The 12587-nt window shown below is 34.1% G+C and overlaps 2 protein-coding genes across 7 annotated transcripts; one reads left to right on the forward strand and one right to left on the reverse strand.

Annotated features, from left to right (window-relative positions):
* Nucleotides 1-120: 120 nt before the first annotated feature.
* Nucleotides 121-4670, forward strand: LOC111007171 (uncharacterized). 4 transcript variants are annotated; one of them, XM_022279419.2, is made up of 5 exons: nucleotides 121-322; nucleotides 1536-1747; nucleotides 3326-3577; nucleotides 3872-4026; nucleotides 4229-4670. In XM_022279419.2, the coding sequence occupies exons 1-5, from the start codon at nucleotides 236-238 to the stop codon at nucleotides 4417-4419; spliced, it is 897 nt and encodes a 298-aa protein (XP_022135111.1). In that variant the 5' UTR covers nucleotides 121-235; the 3' UTR covers nucleotides 4420-4670. The 4 variants fall into 4 exon arrangements, with proteins under 4 accessions (XP_022135111.1, XP_022135109.1, XP_087982109.1 ...); XM_022279417.2 differs by having other exon boundaries at nucleotides 122-322; nucleotides 3323-3577; XM_088125983.1 differs by lacking the exon at nucleotides 121-322 and adding an exon at nucleotides 333-1144 and having other exon boundaries at nucleotides 3323-3577.
* Nucleotides 4671-5349: 679 nt separating this feature from the next.
* On the reverse strand, nucleotides 5350-8864 carry TOC34 (translocon at the outer envelope membrane of chloroplasts 34). 3 transcript variants are annotated; one of them, XM_088126110.1, is made up of 9 exons: nucleotides 8621-8864; nucleotides 8263-8442; nucleotides 7542-7654; nucleotides 7298-7405; nucleotides 7081-7205; nucleotides 6698-6962; nucleotides 6012-6080; nucleotides 5764-5925; nucleotides 5350-5670 (listed from the first exon to the last, which is right to left on the reverse strand). In XM_088126110.1, exons 3-9 carry the CDS (start codon nucleotides 7638-7640, stop codon nucleotides 5560-5562), a joined length of 939 nt encoding a protein of 312 aa, XP_087982236.1. In that variant the 5' UTR covers nucleotides 7641-7654; nucleotides 8263-8442; nucleotides 8621-8864; the 3' UTR covers nucleotides 5350-5559. The 3 variants fall into 3 exon arrangements, with proteins under 3 accessions (XP_087982236.1, XP_022135188.1, XP_022135187.1); XM_022279496.2 differs by lacking the exon at nucleotides 8263-8442 and having other exon boundaries at nucleotides 7542-7650; XM_022279495.2 differs by lacking the exon at nucleotides 8263-8442.
* Between the last annotated feature and the right edge of the window lie 3723 nt (nucleotides 8865-12587).

Raw genomic sequence — 12587 nt, forward strand, 5'->3', positions numbered from 1 at the left:
TTAGTATAAACTTAACCAACGATGGTAAGTTCTAAAAATAAAAAGGGAAAAATATAATGATGACGTGGCGCATTTTGATTGGCGAAGACACGAATGTTGCACAATAAAGCCACTGCCTATTCTCCCTCCATTAGTTTCGACGCAAAACGATTGTGAATTCTTAATTTTGTTGTTTGAAGAGAGTGTGCTGCAAACAGGAATTTGATTTGATTTGATTTGATTTGAGAGACTTCCAATGGCGGAAGCACCGGAAGCGATCCCTTCAAGCTCTCAATCCTCTTCTACTCCCAAATTGCAGGATGGTGATCTTAAGCAGACCCAGGTTTTACAAGTTTTAATTCCATTTTAGGTTGATTTTATCCCAGTTCTACCCGGGAATTTCAATTTCAGGCGATTTTCCCTTTTCTTCATTGTGTTTTCTAGAGGGTTCCTTTTAATATTCTTCCTTAGGGTTTTGGTGACCTTTTCATTTGACCTGCTAATGGTGCTTTTTATGTATTAATCTATGTTTCTCTTGACACCTCTATTGGAGTAGCTTTTGAATTGAATATGGGAAACGTGTAAATTTCGGCGTTCTACCTATACGTTTGTAATTTAGAGGAAATGGTTTATGGGAGAACGATTTCCTTCACAATGGGCCGTCGGAGGGCCAAAAGCTTCGGAAACGTTTAAATTGTGGGGCACGATGTCTCTTGTATGTTGTTGCATATTGCTTTTTCAATATGGATAAAGAAGACGAGTTGGGTGAGTCCTGTAGAAATTCTTGAAGGTTTGGTGACATTCATAAATATCCATGTCCTGTCCTCTTGTGAATTATGTTAACTGAGAGGTGTTTAGGAATGTTCTGAAATCAACAGGACAGTTTGATGGTTGCACCGAAACGAATTGAATTTTGGCTTCTGCAAATTATGCATTGAGTTGTTACAGTATGGACTTAGAAGGGCTATGGTGGTAGAGTGTTTTCTTGGCTTTTGGCAATTTGCTGAGATAAATCCTTCGATTTTCTATTTAGAGTTTCTACTTGACCAACTAACACTTTCTATTTTTTGGATAAAGATGTTGCTAAATATTGATCGCATCACGAAGTTCACCACTGTCAAAGGGATCAGTCCAAGCCAGACCTTTGCTTTGATACCAAATGGTGGTGAGCTAGGAAGAAGATAAATAATATGGGCGAACTTATTAATTTGTGACAAAGAAAAAATGATACAGCAGAGAGGTCAATTCATTTCTGTGAAAGCCTATCAAACAAAAAGGCATAATCTCTATACTAGTGCTAACAGAATGATGATGATAGATAATATTAAGTCAAAATACATGTAGTTCCATTGAAACTTTTTCCGTCAGCTTGTGTCATGGTGCTGTTTATAATTTAACATTTCTGGTTAAAAAGCCTTTTCTTGATTCGTTTCTAGCAATCTGAATTTAGAAGAAACTGCTCATGAAAATGGTTATTTTTTAAATTTCTGATTACTGGTTTACGCTTTTTATTAGGAGAGACTTAATTCTTTCTAAATTTCTTACCTCGACTTCAGGTTCCAAAATTTTCCGGTTTCCCCACTTTTCCAAATGGTGATGTGCAAATGATTCCAATAATGTATCCCGCTCTAGTTCCTGGATCAGCTCTTGCAGAAAATCAAAATCATGGAGCTGGTATTTATGCAGTTCCTACTTTTCCATCAGTAGGGGGCCCCATTATTGGAATGTCAACTGGCAATCTTATTCCTTTGACTTACAGCACACCCACGTCAGTATCTCTATCATTATTCTATAAAATGATTTAAAATAGTTTATGGAAGGACATTTTGATATTTCATTATGGCTTTGATAGAGCAGAAAAAATTGGCATTGATTTTTGTATTGATTCGATGAATTAGTTACAAGCGACCTATACATTCAAGAGGTTTGTTAATCTCCCTTACTACTCTCTCTAGCTTTACTTCTAAGTAGACGGCAGCATTCTAGTTTAAGTGATTACTCTGTATTAGGTATAACACCCTTCTCTCTGACAGACTTGAAATTTGTCTCTCTTATAAAATGATTTATTGACCCCCGACTCCTCCTCACATGAGCACATAAAAACTCTAACTAGTTGCATCGTCTACCTTCTACATAAGTGAAATAAATCGGGCTTGGCATTGTTCTCATTCATACCTCTTGCCCAAGTATTCACCTTGTCCTCGAAGAGGAAATTGGGAAACTGACACAAATGATAAGCCTCCCAAGTAGCCTCTTCTGTCAATTGTAGCTTCCGTTGAATTACCACTTTGCAGTTTCCGAGGTTGGTTTAGATGAGGGTGAGACGTAACAATAACATTATTGAAGGATCAGATTTAGTTCCATCTTTGGAGTTTGGAGGGTAACGAGAGGGCTGAGGTGTACTTCCTTGAGCCAATTTTAGTTGTGAGAAGATTGGGTGAATGGCAGCATCTTGGGGAAGTTGTTATTTTTAAGAAACTTACCTATGTGCCCCACAACTAGAAAGGGTACATAATATCTAGGAGAGCTTCTCGTTGCACTTTGTCCATCTTCTGTGGGGGGTTGTAGTATTATCCCCATCAGGCTGTTGTCTACAAAAATTAATAGACTTGCCAGAAAAGAGGAAAAAGTTTGTAGTTCCATAACTTCTGCTGTACAAACGGGCTTCAAGAGTAATTTCTGTGCTGGCTAGATATGGTAATACGTATTTTTCCATATATTTCGAGATTTGTGTGTTTTTGAATTATATGTCATCAGAATGGTCCTCTAGCCTAAAACATAGAAAAACGTAGAATCGGTGAGAAATGGGAAATATAGACGAGAAAAACTTATGAATGGATTTGTTTTTATATTCTTATGGTTAACAACAATGAAGCGGGTGGGTCCTTATTTAGAAGTTTTAACTTTCTGATATTTGAGATCTCTCTACATCTTTTATTCCATGTTGACATACTTGACTTAATCCCTGACAGTGGGCATTAATTCGAAAAGCTTCTGCTCCTAGTTTGAGAAAATGATCGATTTCCAAAGTAATGTTTGATTATTTTTTTCATGTAAATTTCATGTGTTCTGTACAAGCTACTTTTATGATGCTCGAGTCAACAATTTTTAATGGAAACATTTTTCCAAGTTTTGATATAATGCCCAGCAACGACACATCATGTATCATTTTGAATGTCAACCTCCCATCTCCTCACTTCAACAAAATGCATGACAAGTTTAACCTTTTCGTCAAATTTCATTTGTAATTTTCAATTAGCTGATTTTCGATGTGCTGATTTATTTACTTGGAACCGGAGATTTTGTCAAAGTGTGTTGAGATATCTTTTATTTTTAATTCTAGTAGATCTGATTCCAGCAATAGAACAAGTCCTGAGGGTGGGGCAGCTGAGGAGAGCAGGCAGGTAGAAGGACAACAGCCGCAGCAACAGCAGCAACCTGCACCTCAAAGACAAGTCGTTGTTAGAAGGTTTCAAATTGCCATACAGATTGATTTGTTGCTCATATTGAAGCTCGCTGCTGTAATTTTTCTTGTTCACCAAGATGGTTCGAGACAAAGGCTTATTGTTCTGGTGATTTGTGCTTCACTGGTCTATCTGTAAGCATTCTTAATCTGTAACTATTGCTAGTTGAAACTCTATTTGCACGTATCTGTTATGGATGTAACTATTACTAGTCTATCTGTAAGTATTAGATTGAACTTCTGATAAACATAATGTTAAATGGCCAACCTTTTGCTTTTACCCTTTAATAGGTTACCGTATTACTTAATGGAAGTGTTTGACGAATATGGTTACAAATGTTATATGCTCCTCCCAAGTCTCAATTGACCTTTACTGTCTCTACATTAGTGAAGTTGTATCGAGCTGACCCACTCTTGGATATGTCACAGATATCAAACTGGAGCATTGACACCATTGATACGATGGCTTTCACAGGGTATGCAAAGGGCAGCTGCACCTCCCCCGAGGCCAGCAGTTAGGGCAGAGAATGCCCCAGTAGCTCCTCCAGCTGCAAGGCAAGAGGCTCCGAATGTTGCTTTTGCAGGTACCATTTTGATTGATTGCATATTTCAAAACTAGCAATTTTGGCTGAGTTCATAATGAGGTCTTAAGCCAAGGAAATAAGCCTCTTATTAAATATTCTATTGCAAGATTTAATTAATCAACGGTTTTATAGATCACAATTGGGTCTTTATTGATCTATAAAGTCGCCAAGTTTTACGAAAATTTCTTTCAAAAAATGGCAGAGGGACAACCGGGAGCAGAGATTGAGAATCAACCTGCAAATGAAGGGAACCGAGCTGTTGAAAATGAGAATGTGGCAGAGCCTGGTGCTGGAAATGGTGGTCTCAACTGGTGGGGAGTGGTGAAGGAAATCCAGATGATAGTCTTTGGCTTCATTACTTCCTTGCTTCCAGGCTTCCATAACATGGACTAGAACATTATTTTACCGAGAGCTCACGGGACCAATTTGAAGCTGGATACAATTTTTTCTTTTTTTTTTTTCCTTTGAAAAAAACAACTTAAAAGTTATGATGTATGTTGGACGGATCGTCTGTATAGACTGAACCAACGGAATTTAGCAGTGAATTATGAGTTTAGTTTCATGTTACAAGGTCATTTGTTTTTTCTTTTCCCTCCATGCGAGGTTTCTTTGTAAATGAAAAGAGGTATTGAATTTCTTTATTATTATTATTGTCAAGTACCTTACTCTCACTCTGATGAGAAGAATATCCATCAAAGCACTTGTCATTTTTTTTCTCGAGTTTGGCCAAATATTTGTATACATCTTAATAGAAAAGAGTCGTCATTCCAACGATTATGCCTGTTTTCTATTGTCCAACCTTAATATAAAGAGATACTTTTCATACTTTTCAGCTGATGTGTAACGGGTCAAAGCGAAGAATTTCAATATACGTCCTTACTGCTGGGTAGATCTATGATCGAAGAATTTCAGTATATGTCCTTACTGCTGATGCCACTTATGTTTTTGGATAGTGGCAGTGTCAGCTTAGAGTAACAAAAAAGAAGAAAGGAAGTCCATTTTTCTTTTTTATGACAAATTTGGCTTACTAATCTGTATAACGTCCTTAAAAAGTGAAGATTTAAAAATATGTGTGATTCGTTTTCATTGAAAATTTTCAGCATTTTTTTTCATTGATTACTTCGAATGCTATTCTTGTCCGGAGAAGAATAATGGTCGTATATATATAACTTCTTTTGTCACGATATTGGTAACTTTCTTTAAACAATGCCGATTCGAATCCGTGTATTTATAAATGCTATGATCATCAACTTTATAGCATTTGTAGATTAAGTTCGAAAGTTTTATCAGCAATTGGAGAGTTATGGGAATGGTCAAAAGACGGAAGGAAAGAAACATAATCCTAACTTAATATGAGTAGCCGAATTGAAGTTTGCAGTGTATGAATTTGCATACAGAAACTCAGTTCTCTCGAAATTCGAACTTCTACAAAACACGAGGATTACTAATCTTAACACGAACCAAAAGACTTTAAAGATGAACTCACCAAAAAGCCACACTGATGATCATTGAGAAAATTTATTTGTGGCCAAATCAATACTTGCGGCTGGTGAAGCTTGTATCACGCGTCTCCCATGATGGTCTACTCTCTTTTGAGATATCGCTTCTTATTGCACGTTCGATAGGTTTAACAACGAAGAGATACTATCAATAAGCCAAAAGGAGAAGCAAACACATTAACTCAGTCCCTTGTAAGAGAAGAAAATTTTATAGAAGCTTTAAGTTGAAGATGCATACTTGCAGTGCAAAAATAAAGGGAATCAGCAACTTCCCCCTCTGGTTGGGATTTGGGCCCTCAATCAACTTCTTATCAACAAAAATAGACTTGCTTCCATTCAACACAACTGTGGTGATGGTCTCAACCAAGTGAGGAATCCAAGCAGTTCCGTTTGGAAGAACCTATTGGAAAATTCAACAGTCAAATCATTCAATTGAAAACATTCTAATGAGGATTTCTACAGAAGAAAGAAAGACAGAGGTAGAACCTTTTCGTCTTTCTCGTTCTTGTTGCACCGTCCGCTGTTCTCAACTAAGACGACTGGAATATTTGACCCCTGAAAGGTATAGGGAATTAGATAAATATTCTTATCATGTCAATGAGCACCAAAAACATTTGATCTAAAATAATAAACGTAAGCTTTGTTGAACAAAAGAACAACATGGATTTCATCTCTTGCCAGAATTCTAAGAGATTTTACAGAAAGAAAGATCAAAAGACATCAAATGCCATGGTTATGAACATTAATATAACTCATACGCTAATCAGAAGACAATACAGTACTAGTGAGGAAATATGTAATCAATCACAAATAACATTTTCACGTTTTAAACATGCCGCCAACTAAATAGTTCACTTTACACTCTATTCAATCCCCTCCGCCCAAGAAATGGCATTAACAAGTACTGTCAAAAAATTGTGACCTTCGTCATGCAATTCTATTTACACGAGCGAGTAAAAGTCCTCTCTGTCAACTCGAATTTTAAATTCTTCATGTTTTTGCTTCTTTTTCACGATCCTTTCCAATTTGTTTTATAGGAAAGATCTAATGTAATGAAATGAGTATCATCAATTAAAAATCTGCTCACATAGACGTAGGACTAAAAACTGCACGAAAAACAAAATGGAACTGAAAATTTGCTGAAAACGGATAATAAAAATGTCAAAAGCCACCTGAATATCATTTTTGTTGAAAGAGGCACCCGATCGAACTGTCTTTAGCAGAGCTTCTGATCTTCTGTTGAAAAATTCATCATAGGGTAATCCATCTGGTGGGGAAAATTGAGCATGAGTGAGGACGACCAAAGCCCTATTCCATATTGCTTTACCAAAGCTGTCTGTTATGGCCTTAATAACCTGCTTTTCCAAGTTATCAACTCTATATGCATCCAAGCGGTCCACATATAGTAGAATATCTATGGTCTTATTCAAAAGAAAGCTGCTCATCAACCCCCAAAAAGATCCAAAAAAGAAGGATAAAGATATACAAGTAAGGATAATGAATTAATTGAATTATCTTGTAAAAAATTAATCTGAAGTAAAAAACTAGAACTTACCGTTTTATGATCTCAAGTGCCTGGTCATTGATATAACCTCCTTCTATAATGCCAGGTGTATCAATGACGTTCAACGTAAATCCAGCCCTTGAGCGAGAAACCATCACAGGCCTTGGTACTTCTGACTATAAAACATTTAATTTCTTAAATAAAATCATGCACCTTCTGTACACTTGAATGAACCAAAATACAGCAAAAGCGAATAAGTAATGAGTACCTGAAAAGGACTAACAGATACTGCTCTCTCACCAATAATGGAATTCACAGTGGATGACTTTCCAACACCACCTTTTCCCATTACAAGTATCGTCAAGGTGCTGACATTCTGTACAAATATATCAAGAGGCAAAGAGTCCTAAGAGATTGTGAAAAATGCAGTGCAAATAAAGCTTGCATGAAAAAATAGATCACATAATATAGATTTTGTGACCACGATGTATGGATAAAAATGAATATAGAACCTCCTGTTTCAGTCTACCCAACAGTTCAAGTAATTTGTCTTGAGTAGCCATTGCAAAGGTGTTAATCCCAATCCACTCGCGGATAACCTGGGACGCCATGAAGGAGTGTCTGCCTGTCATACAATTTCATGTAACAAGATAAAAATATTTACCTTAGTCCAAGCACAGGAAGGGACTCCAAGTAGAGGAAACAAATTTGACTAACTATCAATATGTAACGCATGCTACATACATAAATACATATATATAAAGTACAGTTAAGAAAACCTTTTTCTAATGAACACCAACAGATAAAATTTCATAGGTTAAGTGTCTCTAATCGTACCAAGAAAAGTGGCCCTCGTAATTCTCATTCAGTTAATGTCAACTCTAGAGTGGCACTTCAAGAAAGTAAAATAAGGATTGTGCTTATATCCAGAGAACCCCTTTTCATTTTTCATTTCCCGATGGAAAAAGAAAGGAAGAACAATAAATGCAAGAATAGGAGTGAACCTTACCCATGAAATCTAATGCAAAATCTGAAGAATGTCCAATTTTAAATTACAGAGACTGTTAAAAACAACTACGTGTCGTGAAGATTATATTAAAGAAGAAACTAATATAAAAAGAGGAGAGATGAGATATCCCACAGAACCCATGTGACCGCATCTGAATTTTCACAAAAGATAACTATTCAACAACAGGAAAATGGGACAACTTAATCCAATTTTGAAGAACACACATATGAGCAAGAAATGTTCCCGTGGAGAGACGTAAGGCCGAAATTCACATCACCCAGAGCCCACAATTTAGACCAGTCATTCTTCAAAACCAGCAGAGAGGAAATTCACAACCCCCACCCAAGCCATGAGCCTACAATAAGAAACACCAACAATTCTCTTCTCCTCCTACGTTCCTAGAACTACAAACATAGCAGATGGTTGAACAATTGAAGCAGGGGAAGCAACAAAAAGACTAAACCAGCATTGGAAAAAACAGAAACCCAAGTGGCGAAAGCGTATTGAAAGAAGAAAAAACAGGGTGCAGCAGAACCAACAGCCACAATTATCATGAATTGAAATACAAACAGAGAAAATTACCCAATTCGAAGAGCGGTGCAGTGGCGGTGGCGGGAAGAAACGAAGGAATATATCCCTTACCCAGAGGAGAAGAGAGGGAGAGGAAAAAGATGGAGGGGTTATCTGCAGTTTTAAACCCTAAAGAAAGAAATTAGCTTCTGGGGTTCGCTCTGCTGCTCTCTTATCGCTATCTCGCCAACTCGATCACCTCCTTCCTTCTCTCTCTTCTTCCTCGTGACCAACTCCAAATCTACTAACTTTATTTGTTTTCTATATTGTCTCCTCCCATTATTATATTAAGTACACCACCAATTTTTTTTAGGTTAAATTGTATTTTTGGTTCATATACTCAAAAGGTTTAAGAGTTTGAATGGATGGAGGCTAATATCATCTCACATCACATCTCCATATTCGTTGCACTACAAAATAATAATAGAGGTTGAATAAAGTATAGCTTAAATTGATAAAACATATATTTTCGATCAAAAGGTTTGAAGTTTGAATTCCACCTCCTATATTTTTTAACTTAGAAAAAGTGTGACCTTAATGGAAAGGTTTATGTTTCAATTTTATGATTTTCAATGAAATATCATTAAAATGTCGATGTCGATAACAAATAAGCATTTTGTTGATTTTTCTTTTTAAAAAAATATTTAAGTTTATGGTGAGTACTTTTTTCTTTTTTCCTTTTTTTTTTTGGAAACAAAGAAACATTGCATTAGAAAGAAATAAAGCCACGGTTATATTAGAAGAGTGGTGACCACACATAACCAGTACAAATCCATGAAGGAAAACAATTGCCTCAAAGGACATAGAAACGATAAAAAAATGGCGCACTTAGGCAATACAACGACTTGTCTATTCAAGGAACTAGGAATATGAACAAATTTTAACCCACTGAACGCGTTCTCAAAAATCAGCGGGAGATATTCTTAATTAATGGAGGTATCTTATCAATTATGACATCTCTATTAGCAATTTGGAGGGAAATAATTGTCTCCAAAGTTCCTTATTCTCCACCATGACAGGTAAGAAAGAATTGGACACATTCCCCTATCATGCTTATCACAAATCTTAATGCAATTAAGACTGATAGCGTTCCTAGATTCCAAAACGGTGTTTGAACTGATTGCTGCTACACATTCGTCGTCGCCCCACCTACTGCTCTGTCTTCTTTGTCCTTGAACCATGGAAGTTCTCCAAACCGAAATTAAACGAAAATGAAAAGTCATCCCAAAAGATTGCAAGCAGGTGTCCGCTCCAATGAGCACTTGACCATCATTGAAAAATTGACAATTATTATCGTTTCAAAAAATTATCCATTAATGCATTTCTCTTTTATTGTTCACGACCTAAGTAATTTTCTTTTTGCTTATTTTTCACTAATTTTTTTGGTCGAAGAGATATGTCTAATTGAACCCGACTCTGATGTGCAGTTAAAGTTGATCTCATTTTAGGGTAACTGATAATATTTTTTTTGGATAATTGTTACTTTTTCCCAAAATACATATTGGGCCGACAATTGGGCCTTGCAGTGGGAGAAGAGGCTGAGAAAGAAGTTGAATTGCTCCACATGGGAAACACCGTTGCAAAACGAGATACCCATACTGGTGATGGTTCGTATTGGGCTGATAATTGGGCTTTTTATTAGTGCCCTCAATTTTTGTTTTAAAATTGTAAATTTGGGCTAAAAAACACACCCACATGGACATTAAAAAAAATAACCATCTTAGATTTTTTTTTTTTTTTGATTTCGATGGAGACTACTATGATAATAAAGGTCTTATTTATAGAACTCTGACTAAACAAATTTAATTTTTAACAAAACACTTTTAAGAATTAATTACACACTAGATTTGTTGTTCTTTCTCGAAATATTTGTAGAAAAAACTGTGTTTGAAAAAGAAAATTTGATAGTATTTTGTTAAAATTATTATTTAAAAAAAGTGATTTTAACCATTTAAAAATAAATTTTAAAATTTTCGAAAATCATACGAGGCAAATCATTTAGGACTATTTGATAATTATTTCGTTTTCAATTTTTTAATTTTCAGAAAATAGACTTGTTTGATAATGAATTTTATTTTCTATTTCTTAAAAGTGTCTTTCAAATAATTAGTAAATCTAAAAAAAAGTAATTTTTAAAATAATCTGTTTTTCAAAATTCCATTTTTCTTCCTATGTTTATTTTGTTTTCTTTTACATATTTCTATTTAATAAATTTATTTCTCGTTCTAAATTTTTTTTTTGTCTAATTTCCTCTATGTACAAAATTTATCTCCCTCTAAAATTTTCATGTCTATAATACTTACTATTATTTTTCTCTCTCTAAAATTTTCATCTCTATATATTTTAATTCTTTTTTTTAACTTTTAACTCTCAGTCTCTCTAAAATTTCACCTTTTCTATTTTTTTTCTCTTTCCTAATCTATTTTTATATAGTAAATATATCTCCAATTTTTCTCTATCTAATTTTTTTTCAATTTCAATTTTCTTTCCTTTTTTTGTCTTTAATTTTTTTATCCCTAATTTTTTTCTCTAATTTTTCTTTTTCTAAATCTTTTTATTTATCAGATTTCTCTTTAAAGAACTTCTTTTTATCTCTCTAAACTTTTATGCTTCATCTCTATACATTAGAGAAGATAAAAACCCCCCAATGTTGGGTAACAACTCCAATAACATGAAATTGAAATGTATTTTCCACCATGTCCCGATTCTATTTTTTAAATAATAAATAAATAAATTATTTATTTATTTTATTAAATTATGAATAAAATATTAAATACTTTTTAAAACTAATTATTTATAAGTAAATAATAAATTTTCAGTAAATAAATATAGTTTATATATTTTTTAATTAAATATAATTACTAAATCGGTAATTTTTCCCATGAAGATCTTCGTTTCCGAAATGAGGATTTCTCGACTTGGACCTCCATTTCTAAAATTGGAGAAATGGGGTGGAGACGGGAATTAAAAATTTCTACAAGACCGAAGTGGGAGGGTATTCCCAACCCACACTTCACCCCACTATTTCTACTTTACATAGATTCTTTTCTCTATCCTATTTCTCAAACTCTCTATTTTTTAAAAAATAAAAAACTAAAAATAATTATCAAACGTTTTGTTTTTTCAAAAATAAAAAATAATAAAAACAAAAAACAAAAATCAGGCCTATTTCAATGTCTTCCAATTTTTTGTCATGTACTCAAAATCTTAATAATTTAAATTCGAGACTCCAACCTACCTTGCTGGTATAAAAAAAAAATAAATAAATTTGACTATCACATTTTTTTTGTTGGTGGAGGTTGGGGCTATTATTAAATGTTATAAGCCATTATTGTATGGGCAGCTTCAAAATTCACATGCCACGACTTCATACATAGCATATTATTCAAGCTACGTGACCCTTGGCCCATGCATATATCCAATGATAGATCTACATCAACCAATTATAGACATCGACTTCAGGAGAATTAGTCAAGTTAAAAATTTTAACCAACATATCATTTTGAATAAAGTTAAGTGGATAAAATATCTATTATTATCTTCAAATGTCAATAATTCGATCCTTCAGTTTATAATAGTTGAACTCATAAAAAAGTGACAACAATGAAAAAGCATGAATAAAATAAGAATCAAATGAATATAGTGATTCTTCCAAAAAAACAAAAGGACTTAACTTTTGAGTGGAGAGGATGACCCTTTAAGGGTCATAATATATACACATGTTTATATATAAAAAAATTTATTTGATTCAATAATTATTTCTGTTTTTTTTTTAATTCTCCAACAACTTTTGTTAAAAAAATTTATCTTGAAGTTCTTTGGAGTATAATTTTTCTTTTTAATTTAAAAGTTGACATTGAATTAGTAGTTCTAACTTGGTGTTTGAAACTAGTAAATAGATCTAACTCAGTTTTTATATATTTTTTAAAAAATAATAAAAATCGTACAAATATAAAGGGTCTATTGGATAACATTTTCG

This window comes from Momordica charantia, assembly GCF_013281855.1.
Source record: "Momordica charantia cultivar OHB3-1 chromosome 6 unlocalized genomic scaffold, Mcharantia_2.0 BLBB01000006.1, whole genome shotgun sequence".
Classification (NCBI taxonomy): domain Eukaryota; kingdom Viridiplantae; phylum Streptophyta; class Magnoliopsida; order Cucurbitales; family Cucurbitaceae; genus Momordica; species Momordica charantia.

Coding starts and splice junctions, on each gene's coding strand:
- TOC34 (XM_022279496.2), bottom strand. CDS start 7,640: ATGGCGTCCCAGGTTATCCGCGAGTGGATTGGGATTAACACCTTTGCA. Junction 7,406..7,541: donor TGGGTAGACTGAAACAGGAG/GTTCTATATTCA, acceptor ATATTTGTACAG/AATGTCAGCACCTTGACGAT. Junction 6,963..7,080: donor GCACTTGAGATCATAAAACG/GTAAGTTCTAGT, acceptor GTTGATGAGCAG/CTTTCTTTTGAATAAGACCA.
- LOC111007171 (XM_022279417.2), top strand. CDS start 236: ATGGCGGAAGCACCGGAAGCGATCCCTTCAAGCTCTCAATCCTCTTCT. Junction 323..1,535: donor GTGATCTTAAGCAGACCCAG/GTTTTACAAGTT, acceptor CCTCGACTTCAG/GTTCCAAAATTTTCCGGTTT. Junction 4,027..4,228: donor TCCGAATGTTGCTTTTGCAG/GTACCATTTTGA, acceptor AAAAAATGGCAG/AGGGACAACCGGGAGCAGAG.